Raw genomic sequence first — 18,351 nt, 5'->3', positions numbered from 1 at the left:
TTTGAATTCTTTTTTGCTAAATGCAACAGTGGTATGTATGTTCTGAGGTTTTTTGACTGTGTGTGAATCACATTTTCCTGTCCCTTTGTGTATCTCATAATTTTTTATTATAAGCTAGACATTTAAACATTACTGTGGCAATTCTGGATTCTATATTTTCTACCTGAGATTAGTTACTATTTTTTGTTTATTTGTCTGTATATTGTTTTGTTTTTAGTGAATTGCTTGAACTTAATCTAAGAATCTGTCTTATATGTGCAATTAATGATATCTCTGCTTATTTGTTTTTCTAATTTTATTTTTCTAATTTAGCTTTGCTTGTTAAGAATCATTCCTGTAAACAGGAATGGATTTGTCAAAAGTATTCAAACATTATCATCTGTCTTGTCCATGGATCTGAGTACAAGTCAAAAGTCAGGTAGTTTGCAAGTTGATTCAGGTTTCACACCCTGAATCATGTGGGATTTTCTTTGGTCTTTTGTACAGATGCACACAGCCAAGTATCTCTAAGCTGACCAAGTTTGGGGTGATGATAGTTCTATTTAGAGTTTTCAGGTTGTTCATGATGATAGGTCCTTGGCTATGCTGTGACCATAGTAAGTTTTATGATCAGTAAAATCTCTGGAAGCTCATTTAGGAAGCACGTTATGTATGTAAGAATGTATCATCATCGTCATCATCATCATCATCATCATCATCATAGCTTGTGATTCTAAGCCAATCGAAGATAGTGGCCAACTTCTGCAACCATGAAGAAAAATTATAAGATGTATAATACAAAGAAATGGAAATGGTTTGGGTGATTGTATGTTCTTTTATTATAGCTCTTCAGCCCAGAGCTAGGTAGGCAGTGACAATATTAACAGAAGTTCTAAGTCATGTTGGGATCTGAAATGTCACTGGAAATATGTAGATAAAATCTAAATATTGTGCTTTTAAAGATTTCTCTGAGGGAAAATACCATAAATACCTTGAAGATATTTTGCTAATCTGATTGCAGTACGGAAAGGAACTCCCAAAGAACATGCTGAGTAAGAAAATGGCATTTACTGCTCTCTGCCTTTCATGTTATCTGGGTGAAGTCACCTTCGTGGCTTTTGTTTTGCTGACTTGAGGCTGAAGTGAGTTTCCCAGGACAGCAGAAGACATTATTTTGCACCGTTGGACTTCCTTTTACATCCTGTTCTACTCAGCACTTGGCCTCTCTCCTCAGTGAATGTAGAATAATATTTTAAAACAGTGGTATAGGAGGTGCTAATCTGTCAGTTTGTCTTGTAAGAGGCTCTCTTCTCCCTTCATTCAATTTTAAGTATTCTTTCCATTGCATTAAATTTGAAAGCCACTGAGGAAATACAATTTGGGCAAGTTTCAAGCCTTTATTTATATTGTTTAAGAAGACAGAAGCTTTATTTGTCTGATTTAGTTTTCTCTTGACCAGTACTTTATGGTTAGTAGAAGCTGCTTCAGTCTCGCCCATCCCTGTTTGCTAGTTTTTATGTTTCTGTAATCATTTGATCTCTGTGGAAATTCTTTCGGCACTCCCTCTCTGACACTGGCTTCCTGAGGTCTCTGCTTAAGTGTGACTTATAGATCACTTGGCTAAAACATTCCAGTTTTACACAAATGAAAACTAGAATTCTGAAATCAGTCCAAGGCATATATCACTAGTCAGTGGTAGAGCTTGGTTAGAAGTTATAACTTAATTGTCTTTTATAACTTAATTGCCTGATCTTCCACAATGTAAGGCATTGTTTTGTTGTTGTTTGTGTTTTTTGGTTGTTTTTGGTACTGGTTTTTATGAACACTCTCTCTCTCTCTCCCTCTCTCTCTCTCTCTCTCTCTCCCCCCTTCCTCTCCCTGCCTCTCTGTCCCTCTCCCTGGCTCTCCCTCCTTTCCTCCCTTCCTCCCTCTTCCCTTTCTCACTCTCGCCTTCTCTTTTTCATTACTATTTGTCTCTATATTTACCCTCACACATCAAACTTCAGAGAATATTTGTGAAGTAATTTTTATAGATTCAACTTGTATTTTGGATTCTGTAACCAATATGAAAGGCTCTTTGTAAGTGTTATTTGTGACTGAAAAAGTATGCTCTTCTTAGAGGAAATAAGAACATTTATTTTCACAATTTTTCAGTGTAACTTTGCTTTTGTTTTTGGTACTAGGGATGGGACTCAGGACCTTACGTGTACAAAGCATGCGGCGGCATCACTAAGCTAAACCCCTGGCCCCAGTATAAACTTTTAGGATAGAAGTTTAACAGCTTCAGATTTGAAAAACGTGCTGTACTTGTTTATGTTTATTTTCACCCAGAACTGCATGCTGCTTGGAGGACGAAAAAACACAGATGTTCCCCTGGAAGGCTACTTGGTAACGCCCATACAAAGGATATGCAAGTACCCTCTCCTTTTAAAGGTATTTTATGTGCTACCTCATTGTAGCATTTGCTTTGAACTTGTACATTTTTCTGATAATCTGTTGAAAGAGTTATTTTTAAAGTTTGATATTCTAAAAAAAAAGCAGATCATAATTATTTGGAAAATGGCTACTTTGTCACACATTTACCTATAGAGTAGGAAGCAAATCTTTCGTAGAAAAGCCACTAAGCTGAGCTTTTAGTAGAGAACATACTTACTTGAGTTTCATTCAGAATAAAAGCATTAATTTCAAGAGAGATCCCATTAAGTCCATTATGACTATTTTGTGTGGCACTGTAGCAATAGGGCCCTTCATTTTAAGTAAATTCAGTCAGAATGTTTTTTCATTTCCCAAACTTCAGTAAATTTATGTGACTAATGAAGTTAAAGTCAAAATTACATAATTTAAGAGCCTACTTTCTGAATCATTTTAATGGAATATCGTGGGTCACATGGGACTGTAAATGATGGAATGTGGAGTGACATCGCTGAGAAAACACCAACTCTTAAAGAGAGAAAATGCCTCACTAATGCTTGTCAGTCTGTTTTCTCATTACAGTTATCAGTATTGATATAATGACAAATGTATTGCACAGTGTTACCTTTGGCATTGCTACAAGGTTTTATGAATAGGTCAGTGTGCCAATTTTTGAAACTATACTTTTTCAAAGTATAACATCAGCATAGGCAGTTTGAGATGCTAGTGTAGCACGTGACCTCTGTCTGAGTTCAAATGCTAAGTATTCTGCTTGCCAGCTCTCTGAGTTGGCTATGTAATCTAATCCTATAAAGCAGTTTCATTTTTAAGATAGAAAATGATGAAATTCAGCATAGAAATATGTACATATGTGTATTTGTGTGTGTGTGTATGAATGTGCATTTCTATGTGTGAATACACATTTGTATGCATATATAGAATTATAAAATGATTAATTTTAATTATTTAATAGAAATTATTTAGCATAGTATGTCCCCTATTAGCTCTTATTACTCATATTTTTTTGATTTATTTATTTTAACTTATTAATTAGTAATTGTATCTTCATTCTTAAATATAGTTCAAAATGCTATTACTAGCTACATGTGGTGGCACATGCCTTTAAAATCCCAGCACTTGGAAGGCTGAGGCAGGAAGATCCCCACAAGTTCAAAACTAGCCTGGGCTGCAGAGTGAGTTTAGGGCCAGCCTGAACAACATAGTGAGACCTTTTCTCAACAAAACAAAACAAACAAAAATTAAGTACTATTGTCATATTAATTGGTATTGTTATTAATTTACTTTTTAAGATGTATTATAAATTTGAACTAGAAATGCAGCTTTTGTCAGTTGCATACATTTAAAACATTTATTTGGAAAAAAATTGCTTCTTATAAAATAGCAAGTCTAAAGTTGCCTGGCTACGTCATGAAAAGCCAGATATAGAATCTAACATAGGACTATTGGAGAATAGTGCAAACATTTGGCACACTCTTTTAGAGATACTATGGAGTATCGGTTTCAGAGCGACTTCTATCTTTCCAAGACTCTTACTAACCTCTAGCTCAGGGATTCATTTTGTATGTGTATTCCTAACTGTACTTTTCCCTGATTTTTTAAAAAATCTCGGGCTCTGTTTATTTTAAGAATAAGAATGGGAATATCAACAATAATAATATATCATGGCAAAGTGGTTGATGTAAACCACTCACATCTCGTTAGAAATGGCTTCAGCTATTTGAACTGACGTTTCAAAAAAGAAAAAGAAAGAAAGAAAGAAAGAAAGAAAAAGATATCATGGACAAATCATTGCCCTACCCGAGGGAAATAGTTCAGAGACCTTTTAAGGAGTAGGGAGATGATATCCTTTCCCCTTTGGGGAAGATTATCTTTACAACAAAAAAAGGGGAAAACTATTTATGCAGGGGATATGTTATTAATCTTTTTGTACTATCAGCTGAAAAGTTGTGCTGGGATTCTCTTTAATTTTAGATGAGTTTATTTACTCAGAGAAAACCATTAGATATTGGGTTACAGTATTTAAAAAAATATGTTGGTCTTACTTGTGAAACTTGCTATTATTAATTTGACCAGTCAATACAGGTTTATAGCAAGTAGTTGCTAGATTTTTACAGAATATTTGTCTTTGTATTTCACATTATCTAAATTCATGTCACAACTCTACAAATGCCCACTGGATATATTCCATATGGCCCCACTTCCTGGCCTACAGAATGACTTAGTTACTTCACATAGTTTTCAAATGCTTCTATTACTTAGAGTTTCTAGAAAAGCCTGCATGTCTCTTTTACGGATTTGTGGGTCACCATAACATTTTAAACCTTGTTCTGGGAGTAGTCTTTTGTGTACTCTTGTGGTGTTAGCTCTGCAGAGCAGTGTGAATATGTTGACTGCAAGATCAAAGTTAATGGGAAAAATTTCCACAACAAGGGAACTCTAGAAAGTAAATGAACTGGCTGTATCAAAGCCTGTTATGGTGGTGCATGCCCAACACTCAGGAGGCTGAAGCAGGAGGATCATCATGAGTTTGTGGCCAGCCTGGGCTGCATAGTGAGTATAAGACCATCCTTAAGTGCATGGTGAAACCCTGTCTATAAATAAATAAATGAATAAATAAATAAACAAACAAACTGCCTAAGTTTCCACTGTATTTTCAGAATTAAGAACATTCTTTTGAAGAGATGCCTTAGGGTTTTTGTAATTGTATTAGTTTCATGATGATGGCAACTTAGTAAAGAAACAAATGACTAATTAAAAAGTAATGTGGCCACAACTGTCTAGACAGTGGGTGAAGATGTTTAATTTTGTGCTTCTAAACAACAGCTAACAAGACCTCTTCATATATTTAAGAGATTAAAGTTTTAGGAGATTAAAGATTACTGTGGTTTTGATATCCTGAATAGAAAAAAATAATGAATAAAAGCCCCCTAAAATCCTGAACACTAAAAACAAACAAGGAAGCTATCGAAATATAGTAGTTCGTTTATCACAAAGAATGAACTTGAAAAATTGATGAGAACAGTATAAATTGCTCCTTTAATGGTGAAGTATTGTGAAAATTGTAATAAAGTATTTATTTTGCTGGAGTGTAAGACATCTACAGATTTTGCTTTGTTTAACTTATATTTTTATAGCTTCTCAAAAATGTTAGAAAAGAAGGATTTATATTACTGTGAAATTTTGGGACACATTTATTTGAAGATTTACTCTGTTAAAGACTGTGGGAAAATGAACAAATTACAATTGTTCTGTTAGACAAAAGTCAAGCTTAAAATAATTGCATGCCCAGATGATACATTTGATCATTTGAAAGAAGAAATGTAACTTCACTTATTTAAAAATAATTTTATGTGAAAAGTTAATATGACTGCAAAATGTGCCTTGCAGTAGCACTCCTCTGTTCAATTCGACCTTTCTTTTCTGATCTTTATCTTAGTGGAATTTGTGATGTCATTGAGAAAGTGGCTAGCGTGATCTTTATAATTTTCATTTCCTTGTCGGTTTTAGCGTGTTATACCAGAAAGCTGACCATCAAAGAGAAATCTGGTTTCTTTGTGTGTAAACAGGAATTACTGAAGCGGACTCCACGGAAACACAGCGACTATGCAGCAGTGACCGAAGCCCTCCAAGCCATGAAAGCAGTCTGTTCTAACATAAATGAGGCCAAGAGGCAAATGGAGAAGTTAGAAGTTCTGGAGGAATGGCAGTCTCACATTGAAGGCTGGGAGGTACCCTTACTATGCTCAAGTGAAAAGCTTAAAGACAGTTCTATGAGGTCACATGCTAAGAGCAAAATTATTGGGGTTGGATGGAACCATCTGTGGTTGTTTTTCTAGATATTGCTAAAGGATTATAATCAGTTCTGAAAAATGATTTCATTATTATTTTAAAATATTTTTAAGGTGGCAGTTAATTCACTTAATCTTGACCTGAGATATTTTGTTATGGAGCCAATAGATAAAATGTGGGCCCTGAACTTTGTTTTTTTTTACATAATTTGTACCTCATTAATTACCCTTTATTTCTGTATTAACTTCGATGACAGGTACATGGCCTGCCTCCTCAAGAGAGTAAAGAATGAGAGAAAGGAGTGGGAATCCTCAAGAGAGTAAAGCTTAATATATATGCTGTAATATTTTCAGACACTAAATTAGGAGTTCAGTGTTGAATTTCATTTTAAGTTCATCTACTTTCTCTAAGTTGTGATTTCTTTGATTTTAAAATAAAGGAACTTAGCCATAATTTGGTTTTTAAAATCTATTTAAGATAAAATTATTATTTTATGTTAAAGACAGATTTTAAGAAAGACAAAAAAGCAAATGGAGAGTATGGCTCAGAATCTTTAAGATATTTTCAGTTATGGTAATTTTGAATCAGTTTTTTTGTGAGGCTGAAACCCTACATTATTTTAGTGCTACACAAAAAATAAATTAAAATTCTGTATTAGAATTGCCGTAATTTAAATGAATATGAGTTTTAAGCCAGTATAATTTTTCGTGTTATGCATGTTATAAGAAATTAGGATAATTTTTAAAAAGTATAAATAAGATTGAAAATGTTCCCAGCTAAATACTGTATCACATAAATCCAAATGGATTGTTTATATCATTAGGGACTTGTAGTAGTCTAATTTATCTCCTATCTTGGAAATGTTGGCTTTCATTTAGACCTAAAATTATATCCAACCAGATGTGCAAAGAAACCTCAAATATTGACCTTAGGGAATTCGATTTGAACACTGTGCTGTGTGAATCTTTTTAAATGCTAACTGGAGCCTGTCTTTGCTTCCTCTTTGTATATATTCTTCTACTTCAAGTGTCTAGGGTGATCTCCCATTTCAGCATGAACACTACCTCTTTCAATCAGTTAGAGTGGTTGTGTGTTTTACAGTTGATTCATGATGATAATTCCTTTCCTGGGGAGCAGTTGTCCTGCTGGGATGAGAAAAATGGAGTAAAGTTTGCTTTTGCAGTTCTGTTGTCACTCAGACATTGGAAGAAAAACTGAACTTGTTTTAAATTGCAGTGTTTGCCAGTAAAACCTGCCATGCCCTTTGCTAAAACATGAACTTCAGAGATTCTTTTCAATGCTCTAGGGAAATTGAATCTGTCATAATTTTGTTTCCTTTTGTTATATGTCTTAAAATTTGAGTCTACTGAAGAAATGAGAGGTTCTTTTTACAATATGCACCAGCTACTCGAAGGCAAAATGTATGCGGAGTATGCTGCGTCATACATAACCCACAGCACAGAGTGGCTCAATTTCACCAGCCTGGGTGGTTGTCCAGTACTGAGTGTGAGAGGGAAAAATGGAGCATCAAGACAGAAGAAAGCTAGTGGAATTTAGGAAATTCTACAGAAAATCTGAAAGGTCTACGGTTCTAACAGGCATATATATTGCCGATAATGTCAATGTGGGGTTCCAAGGAGAGTGGTTACATGAATTCCACTTTAAATATATTTTGACAATGAATTTATGAGACACAGCCATACAGACACGTGAAAATTTGGGGACTTTGGGGGATACAGCTTGGAGCAGGGTTCAGTCAACTGGTTGGCAACTTGCAATCAGAGCCTGATTACCCATCCCACTCCACTGTGTTGGAAAGAGGAGGGAGCCACTTCCCATTCTAGGAAGTTTAGGAGAAATTGCTAGTCTGATAGGACTCTGTAGGGTTAATAGGGTCAGACATGAGGAATTCAGTTCCCAAGAGAGAAATGGGAATGGATTTTAGAGCTATTTTTGTGTTTTTGACAGGAATTATTGTTCAGCCAGTGGACAGATTGGTGCATATGTGGAAAGGCTCTTTTGAGGTCAGGGCAGGGTGAAATTCAGGTGGCTCAGATGCTGGCATGACAATTACATGTACCAGAGTCCCTTGAAGAGTATTCAAGCTTAGAAGCCCGAGACAAATGCTTGGAAATGGCTTCTGTCAGGCTTCTGCAGACATTTTAGGACTACATCAAAAATGACACCCTTGCTTCAGTAACTAGGATTCTCATGTTCTCCCAGCCATTTCCTGTACTGTGATCAAACCCAGTGTTTCCTCATCAAGTTGCTGTATGTCTCCAGCCCTTTTTCTATTTTGTTTTTTGATACAGGGTCTCTCAAAGTTCCTAAATTGCCTAGGCTGGCCTCTAACTAGAGATTCCCCTGCCTCAGACTACCAGAGTGCTGGGATTATTGGTGTGCATCACCACAACTGGCCAATTTGAATGACATCCGAGTCTGATATACTATAAATTTTCATTATTTTCACTTTACGCAGAATTTCTATCATATAAATCATTTAATTATCCAGGGTGTCATTTCCTAATTAATCAAATGAAATGTGTATTTATTTTTGATACCGGGGATTGAACTTTGGACCTTGCCCTTGTAAGGCAGGTGGCGGCACCACTGAGCTAAATCCCCAGCCCTGAAATGTTTCTTTAAACAATAAATTCTCATAAATAATTTGCCCATCTAGAACTTTGTGCTATTAAATTTTCATTTATATTCCTGTATGCTGAAATTAGGTAAATTTATTGTTCCCAAATCATGTGACATGGTAATAAAGAAACTTTTGAGCAGACTTAGATTTTAGTCTCATCCTTTCTTTGCAATGTTGCAGACCTTTTTTATTTATACTGTGGACTATTGAAGTGGTCAAATTAAATAAGTAAAAGTGCTTTGAAAACTGGAAAATGCTCTGAGATAGAATTTTAAAGCTAGTTCAACAGCTGAATGTTACCCTTGAGAATTTTTCCTTATTTGTACATTGCATGCACCCAAAGGTGTTATGTTACTTCAAGTTATATGGCTCAAAGTTATGGAAACTAAAAGGAAAGTCAACTTAATTGAGTGGCTCATAGAATCAATAGAAGAACTATAAGAGTAAAAATTGGAAGAGGCATGATGTGCTGCATGTGGAAAAGGGACTCAGGGGGCCCTTCAGGCTCCTGTATCACAACCCATTCTCACAGGAAGTCATCCAGGTCCATAGGTCTGGACTAATACCTTGTGAAGGTAGTACACCCATGACCTCATATTCTTCCATTAGTCTCCACCTCTTAAAGCCTCCAACACCTCAATACCACCATGGTGGGGCCCAATCCTCCTGCACATGAACCTGTGAGGATGAGCCATAGCTAGACCATAAAAGTGAATCTCAGCAGTGTAATCCCCATTATACAAACTAAGAATGGAGACTATTTAATTTACTTGAATTCTTACAATTAATAGGTGGCAAAGGTTAAATTTAAAATTTAGTGAAGAGTATATCCTCACACATTGTAAATATCGAATAGTTTCTCTGGAGTGAAAAACTATAATTGTACATAAGATCCTAATGGTATAATTGACCATGTGAAATAGGAAGAAAAGGGCTATAAAGGTGTAGGGCAAGTGGGAAGGGTAGGAGAAAGCTAAAAGGGAAAAGAAAAAAATCTGAGAAAATGAAAAAATGGAAATAAAGTGTTTGTAAATAGGGAAGGGAGGAGGGGGTAAAAGGAGGGCAGGGGTAAGGGGAGAAAATGAGAACCAACACCTGTCGTGTAAAGGTACAAGATCCCAATGATGAATGTAACTGTATTGTATACCTAAAATGTACCAATAAACTCAGTGAGAAAAAAAATTTAAATTTAGTAGCTTGGTTCTAAGGTTTATATTCCTTACCTTGAGATATAACCACTCAAAAAAATTTAGTGTTTTCCTACTTTTCCATTAACACTATATTGATTATAAATATTGGGGTTTTTTCTGCATTTATATAGTAACTATAATGTAGAAGATCTGTAATTTGTTTCAGTTGTTTAGTTTTGAAGTTATAGCTTTTATTACTATAATTTATTGTGTCTTCATTATATTATCTAACAGAACATCATATGAAATATTTTACTAAAGGTAATTGTTTACCCACAATTAATATGTTTGAGTGTGAAGTTTATTAGCTGTTTAATTAGACTTGCTGTGCCGGTTAATCTTAATTGTCAATTTGAGTAGATTAAGAGACTTCTGGAGAAGTGATTGGATCTTTCAGGTGCTATAATCATTGGTGGTGGAATCATCCACTTTTCATTGCTGAATATGCTGTTAGGAGTTGGGGCCCAAGTTGGAGATAGGTTACTGAGGTCATGGCTTTGGAGGGTGCATCTCTGCCTGGTTCTCTGACTCTGTGCTTTGCTTCCCAGAAACCATAAAATGAGCAGCCCTTCTATCATGATGTTCATGCTTTAAGAGCTATCCAACCATAAAGTGAGGCCTCCAAAACCTAAGAAAAATAAGCCATTCCCTTCTTAAACTTGCGTATGTCAGCAACAGGAAAGCTGGCTAATGGAGTTGCTGATTTTCTCTGTAGAGCAGGACCATTCTTAGTTTCTGCTTGCTTCTTGGTTGATCAATTCTGTGTAATACTGCAACTTTTAGAATCATACAAGGGAACGTCAATAAACATTATATTATTTAGTTTTTCAGTTTTAAATCCTTGAAATGTCTGTTTGGAATAGTCTCTCAAATATGACAAAAATCAGAATAAAAGATAAGAGGAAAGATTATTAATATGAAAGATTGGAAGAAATGATATTCACAAAATTATTGTTTTAGAAAGTAAAGAGAAATAGAATACAAATTTGAGACAAACTTTGGATATTATTCCTTTGTCTAAGGAATAGCTGGAAACATTTTTTTTCCCATTTTGTAGGCTGTATCTTCACTTTGTGCATTGTTTTCTTTGCCGTGCAGAACTTTTTAATTTGATACAATCCAATTTGTTGATTCTTTGTATTATTTTTATGCTACTGGGTTTTGTTCAGAAAGTCTTTGCCTACACTTTTATTTGCAAGAATTTTACTTATTTTGTCTTCCAGCAGATTAAGTGTTGCAGTTCTAATATTTTAGATCTTTGACCATTTTTGATTTTTAGTTTATTAGTGCATGATGAGAGATATAGGTCTGGGTTCAGCCTTAGGCCTGTGGATAGCCAGTTTTCCCAGCACCATTTGTTAAAAAGGCTATCTTTCCTCTAGTGAAAGGCTTTGGCCTCTTTATTCAAGATAACATAGTTGAGTGTGCCTAGAGTTGGTTCTGCATCTGCTATGGTTTCGTTGATCCACAAGTTTGTTTTTTGGCCAATAACATGCTGTTTTTATCACTATTATAGTGATAAAATTATCACTATAATTTGAAATCTGGAACTGTGGAGCCTCCTCCCTTGCCCTTGTTGCCCAAATTGCTTTTGCTATTATAGATATCTTCTGGTGTCATATGAATTTTGGGATTTCTCTCTCCAGTTCTGTAAGGAATGTTATTGGTATTTTGATTGGGATTTAATTAATTCTATATAATAGTTTTATTATAAATATGTCCATTTTGACCATATTCTGCCTACCAGGAGCAGGGATATATCTTTCCATTATTTGATATCCCCTTCAATCTCCTTTTTCAGAGTTTTCAATGTGCAGATCTTACACTTCCTTGATTAGGTTAATTTTTAAGTATTTCGCTTTTCTTGATGCTGTTTTGAAGAGTATTGTTCCTCTGATTCTGTACTGGTGAGTTTGTTATTAGTGTAAGGAGCAATATTGATTTTTGAATAATTGAGTTTTTATCCTGCTATATTACTGAATTTGGATATTAATTCTAGGAATCTTTTGGTGGAGTTTTTAGGGTCTTTTATATAAAGTGTCATGACATCAGCCAATAATGATAATTCAGTTTCTTCTTTTCTTTTCCATACCCCTTTTATTTCTTTCTGTTGTCTTATTGCTCTAGCTAATATTTCAAGAACTATATGAAATAGGTTCCAGTGTGTTGTACTGGCATTATTGTTTGATTGTATAAAATGTGTAATTTCCTCTCTAAATTTCATCTGTGATCCACCGATTATTCTAGAGGTATTGTTTAATTTCCATATGTTTGCATAGTTTCTGTAGTGTTTGCGATTGATTTCTAGTTTCTAGCACACTTTAGTTTAATAATATGTATGGGATAATTTTAATTCTTTTGCATTTATTTAAACGTACTTTTTTGTAGTCTATTTTGGAGAAAGTCAATGTGCTGTTGAGAAGAGTGTATATTTTGTTGTTGCTGGATGGAACACTCTGTAGATATCTACTAAATCCCTTTGCTCCAAGTTTTGGTTCAACTCTGATATTTCTTTGTTGATTTTGTCAAGTTGATCTGTACCTTTGTGACAGTGAGGTATTAAGGTCCCCCATTACAACTATATTATGCTTATGTGATTTTTCATGTCCATTATGCTTGTTTTATGAAGTAGGATGTACTGACTTGGTGCATGTATGTTTGTAATTGTTAACTCTTCCTTTTGAATTATTCCCTTAACCAATATGGCTCTTAACCTTCTTTGTCTCTTATAGTTGGCAATTCACTTTGTCTGAAATTAGGATAGAAACTCCTGCTTTTTTCTTGGTTCCCACCATATGAAATATTGTCTCCCATCCTTTGATTTTTAATCTGTGAATATCTTTTTGAATTAAATGTGTTTTTCATATATTGCATATTGTTGGGTTGTCTTTCTTGGATTTGTTCTGCCAGTCTGCATTTTTTGATTAACAAATTGAGACTATTTTCACATTGAGAGTTATTACTGAGAGATACTATCTTATTCCCCTCATTGTGTTATTTTCTTGTTGCTGATTTCCTCCTTTCCCCCCTTTCCTTAGCTGCTCATTTTTTTTTTCTTTACTTACTGACATTGTTGGCTTTATTGTTGGCTTCATTCTCTTTCTAGGATATACTTAAAATATTTTGTAATGCTGATTTGATGATCATCAATTTCTTGAGGTGCTCCTTGTTGTGGCAATACCTTATTTATCCATCAGTTTTAAAGGAAAGTTTTGCAGTCAGTTGTTCTGCAACTGGAAGTTGTTCTTTTAGGGCTTACACTGCTTCACTCTAAATCTTAGTAGCTTTTAAGGTTTGTGTAGAGAAGTCTGCTGTGGTTCTAGTGAACTTATTTTTGTTTATGATCCATTGCCATTCAGTAACAGTTTTGAAGATTATTTTCCCTGTTATGGTGTTGTAGAATTTTTGAGTATAATGTGACACAGAAAAATCCTCTTTTGGTCATGGCTGTTTGGTGTTGTATATGCCTCACTTAGTGTGTTTATTTCTTTCCCTATATCTGGGAAGTTTTCTGCCATTATTTCTGTGAACAGATTTTTTAATGGTATTTTTGTCTTTTGATTTTTCACTTATTCCAATTCTTAGATTAGTCTACTTTGCATTATGTATCAGTTGTTGGATTTGTTTTTCACTTTCTCTTGTTTATAAGATGTCTTTGAGTAGTTGGTCTTTGAAGGCATCATTGTCTTCCAGTTCTGAAATTTTGTTCTTACATTGGTCCATCCTGCTGCCCATACTTTCAGTGTGATTTTTAATCTCCTGGATTTCTAATTCATACCTTTTTGTGGACTCTAATTCTTTGATAAAGTGGTCATTCACTGTGTTAGTTATTTTCTGTTATTGCTGACATAACATATCCAGCACCAAAAGTTAAAGGAGAAGGGGTTTATTTCACTTACAGTTTGTAGAGGTCCCAGTCTATAATTGGCTGGCTCCAAGGTAGAGTGGATGGCAGACAGGCTTTGCAGAAGAGAAGCAAATAGGTGTGCACAAGGTAGCAAAGGTAAGAAGAGAGAGTTTAACAGCATGTCTTTGTCCCTTTTATCTTATTCCGACCTCTGTGATTGCAATGGTGCTAAACCACTTACTCATGAGTAGTGGTTCAGTAACCATATGCCTTTAATCCCAGAATCACACATTCCAGATTCATATACCTCGGAATGAATGAGGCTTTGGTGGGGAGCGTCCAGACCTAAACCATAACATTCTACCCCTGGACCCCCAAAACTCATGTATATTCCTTTAGGCAAAGTCATTTAGTCCATCTCTAAGAATTGCCAAAGTCCTAACAGTTTCTGCGTTACTGAAAAGTAAAAATCCAAGTCTTCTCTGAGAAGTAAAGCAAACTCTTAGGTGTAAGCCCCTGTACAAAGGAAAACAAAATTAAACACTTCCAACATTCAGTGGCATGAGATAGACATTTCTGTTCCAAAAGTTATAAATAAGAGAATACAAAGGAATGGGACCAAAGCAAGTTGAAAATCCAGTTAGGCAAACATTAAGTCCCACAGTTCTACTACAAGCATCCAAGACAATCTGTGGCAAGTTGTGAATTCCAAATGGGTTGGGTTACTCTGCCCCTGTGGCACTGAGGTTTGTTGTAGCTCTTATGGTGTCTCTTTTGAGCTGGCTGTGCTCTTCCTTGCAGTTTTTTCTCAAATGGTCTGTGCTCCTGGCTTCTCCAAACCTCTGGGTCTCCACTGCACCTTTGACATCACACTTACAGCTTCATACACTGCCAGGACTTCCAAGGCCTTCTTCTGAAATCTGTGTGGAACCCTTCCTGACTATACAACTCTTGCACTCTTCATGCACCTAAAACCAGCTCCACAAGGATGACACCAAAGTCTGCAGCTAACCAAAGCAATAGCCAGTTTTCCCTCTCTCAGCTATAGGAATCCAGTGCCTATGAACTAAATCCCAAGGAACAACTTTCCTAGGACACGGCTGTTCTGGAACATAGCACTCTGGGGCTTTCTTCTCAAAGCAAAATCTTTCACCTTTACAACATTTAAACAGCAGTGGGTGGAGTCCTGCTGCTTTCTGTAATGCCTTCAGGCCATTTTTTTTTTCCTCTTCTCCTGTTTCTTCTCAGCAACATGATCTCTATCTTTGCTGTCCACAGCTTCCTTTCTTGCCAAACTCAAAACAATTTAAATCATTGTGCTGGGCTCTTTGCTCTTGATTCTCAGTATAGATCTGACTAACATCCCCAACAGTAGCCATGCCACTGCCTCAACATTCAACAGCCTTGAAATTTCTTCTGCAAGATTATTTAGTCCACTACCCCTAACCTCAGTCTCAGGCAGAGTCTCTGGCACAAAATGCAGACTGTCTCAACACACATCATCTCGAGTCCAGCAGCCAAAGCAGTCCTTCTCAGCAGAAACCTCCCAAGTCAGGTCTTCCCCAGTTTTCTGGTCTTCTGAGCTCTGACCAGAATCTCCCATACAGAATAGCCTAGGGCTTTCCAGCATGTAGCTGAATCTTTCCTAACTCTTCCCCTTCCCAAAAGCAGTTCTAAAGGCTCTTGAGCCACATGCCCTGGTAATGTCACAACATTTCTCTGTTACCAAATTTATATGTCAGTTACTTTCCTCTTGCTGCTGAGGCAAAACACCCAACATCCAAAGTTGAAGGGGAAAAGCTTTAGTTAGCTTACAGTTTGAAAGTAAGGTTTCAGTCCGTAATCAGTTGACTCTAAGGCAGGGTGGCAGAACAGTTCATGGCAGCAGAAACAACACAATAACAAGTGAACCTAAGAATGTTTTCCTGCCCCCCATATCTTTCTTTTTTATACTGGGGATGGAACTCAGAATCTTAATGCTTGCAAAGCAGGGGAACAACCCATCTACTCCTTTTATCTTATTCAGATTACTTAGGGCAGGTAACACTCATCCCCTTAATCCTAGTATCCTCAGGTCTAGTCCCACTATGAAAAAATCACACACTCTAGATTCAGCTACCACCAAAATCGACTATGACCACATGAAGCTTTGGGGGGAAATCTAGACACAAACCGTAACATTCATGTTTTGTATTATTTTGTTTGACTCATCTAGTTTTTATTAGTTTCCTGAGAACTCCTGGATATTTTTGGTTGTTACTTTCATTATCTCTTAGTTGTATCTCTTCTAGTCCTGGTGAGTATCTTTTTGAGCTATTTATTACCCTCCTCTGCTATGCTTTCAAGTAATTCAGGTGCATGGCTCACACTAGTCTGGCCCACAGATTGGTTTCTGGGAAGTGGGGTTTTCTTCCCTTTACTTCCCATGTTTCTATTCTTCTTGTTTGTTTCTTTTGTGCTGAGGTTTGTGGAAGCTTATAGTCTAACGACTTTGTTGCTAGCTTAGGGATATCTTTAGTTTCTTTGCAGTGATGTAGCTTGGGTGTGGCTTACTATAATCCTTTGCCACAATTCTAAGATTCGACTACCATGGTTATTTTGGGAAAGGATTCAGTGTAGTTAGTCCAGCAATCGTTCTTCAGGAATGTACTCTAGAGTTGTTAATGTCACAAAGGCAATGTGAGTATTCGCTTACAGAGAAATAACAGCAACTATAAAACTTTGTTAATACCAAGCAAAACAGCTGCAGTAGTATTGTCCAAGAAAAATGAAATATTAACATATCATAAAAACCAACCATGTACCACCTTTAATTCTACCTACAGAATAAACCAGCAATTATGATGTAAACCTTTAGGCCACCCATGTATTGACTTACAGCTAATACATGCCAAATTCAACAGCTTTATCTATATTAATGGTAGAAAAAAATTAACAGTAATTTTGCAGAGTTAACTACTAAAAAATCAACAACACTTAATGGTTATACTATTAAAGATCTGAGGTTTGGTTGTGGGGGGCATGAAAAAGGAAGACTTTGAAACTTTAAACTGATATGAGAAGGAGGAAGGCAGTGGCACAAAGGATCTTACTGGGGAGTAGAAGGATGTCTGTAAAATAGCTTACGGTTGTCACCAACAACTTGCAAGAAAGAGAAGATAGAAAAAAGGAGAAAAAGGAAATTATATAGACTAAAAATAGGAGGAATAATTAAAGTGAGAAAATTTAAAAGGGAGAAGACAAAAATAGAAAAATAAAGACATAAAGAGATTGGAAGCAAGGCTGAAGGACAAAGGACTATTGCTCAAGCCCCAAGAAACAGGTGAAGAAGACAGGAGGAAAGGAAAGAAGAAAGCAAAAACAAAACATAACTAAAACAATGCCCATACTCTCAAAACAGACAATCAAACAACCAGACACCAAACACCAAATGAACAAATCCAAACGAAAAAGAAAAAAAGACAAATCTCTGTGATTTTGAGCCTGTAAGGTTATCTTCTAGAGTCTATAGTTTTGTGGCAATGTCCACTTCAAGACATGTTCCTGCTCTTGCTGGTTGACAAAGGAGGAGTCAGAGCCTAGATCTGTGCTAGATATTCCCCAGAAAGCTGGCAGTAGGATTAGGGCAGAGTGCTGGTTCTGGAACTTTCAACTATGGAAATTCAGGCTGAACCTGGCCTCTGGTTGTAGTGGTAGGGATTGGGTGGTTTCGCCTATATGACTTTGGGTATCTCTTGGTATCCTGACCATGGATTGCTAACTAGAGACTGTGGCTGTCCCTCACCAAGTCACTGGAAATTTAGCACTGGGAGGCCTGAGATGTACCTGACCAAAGGGTGTTGAGTCCCAGGTTCAGGTGTCCCCTCCCTAGTATTGTGTCTAACCAAGCACTCTTGTCAGGATATATAGCAAGAGCTTGGACTGGAGTCACTCACTAGCTGTAATAGCGTCAACTGGTCCATTCCACTGGAGCATTTGTCCCTGATGCCTTTGGAGTCCTGCTTTCATGGTGCTTCTGTGGATTTGATCTTCCTTTCTCACAAGCAATGAGTCAGGAGTCAAAGAGAAAGTATATATTGTCTTTTCCATTTTCTGCATGTGTTGTGCCTTCAGTTTCTTTGTAGGCTCCATTTTTTCCCATCAGATTCTTCCTGGCCCAGGGATCCACATCCTTCCTTCTTTTCTTCCCTGAGTTGTTATTTTCTAGTGTCTGGATTCTGAATCTTGGAGAGGCTGATTTATTGTTGCTTACTGCGCCACCATCTTTCTGGAAGTTCTTGATTATCTATTTACATGGAGAAATACCATACTGTAAACCATTCTGAAGTTACCTGTAGTGTTGGAATCTATTTTTGCTTATAGTTGAGGTTGTGGCTGACAATCTATTGACGTTAAGTCGTGCTCTATTATTTCTTGTTTTAGAATCTTCCAGATTAGTGAGGAGACTTTTTTTTTTTTTTTTTTTTTTT

The 18,351-nt window shown here is 36.2% G+C and overlaps 1 protein-coding gene across 1 annotated transcript in view; it reads left to right on the top strand.

The window, feature by feature from the left end:
- The window catches only part of LOC117284325 (phosphatidylinositol 3,4,5-trisphosphate-dependent Rac exchanger 2 protein-like), a 48,263-nt gene that overhangs the window by 7,480 nt on the left and 22,432 nt on the right, over window positions 1–18,351 (top strand). The window contains exons 4-5 of the mRNA XM_033759062.1: window positions 2,311–2,412; window positions 5,979–6,140. Of these exons, the coding sequence (XP_033614953.1) occupies window positions 2,311–2,412; window positions 5,979–6,140 (264 nt within the window). The remainder of the gene's footprint in view (window positions 1–2,310; window positions 2,413–5,978; window positions 6,141–18,351) is intronic.

This window comes from Fukomys damarensis, unplaced genomic scaffold (genome assembly GCF_012274545.1).
Source record: "Fukomys damarensis isolate Sample0158 unplaced genomic scaffold, DMR_v1.0_HiC HiC_scaffold_5, whole genome shotgun sequence".
NCBI classification, from domain to species: Eukaryota; Metazoa; Chordata; class Mammalia; order Rodentia; family Bathyergidae; genus Fukomys; species Fukomys damarensis.
The sequence above is the reverse complement of the archived record's forward strand: the minus strand, read 5'-3'. Positions and strand labels throughout refer to the sequence as shown.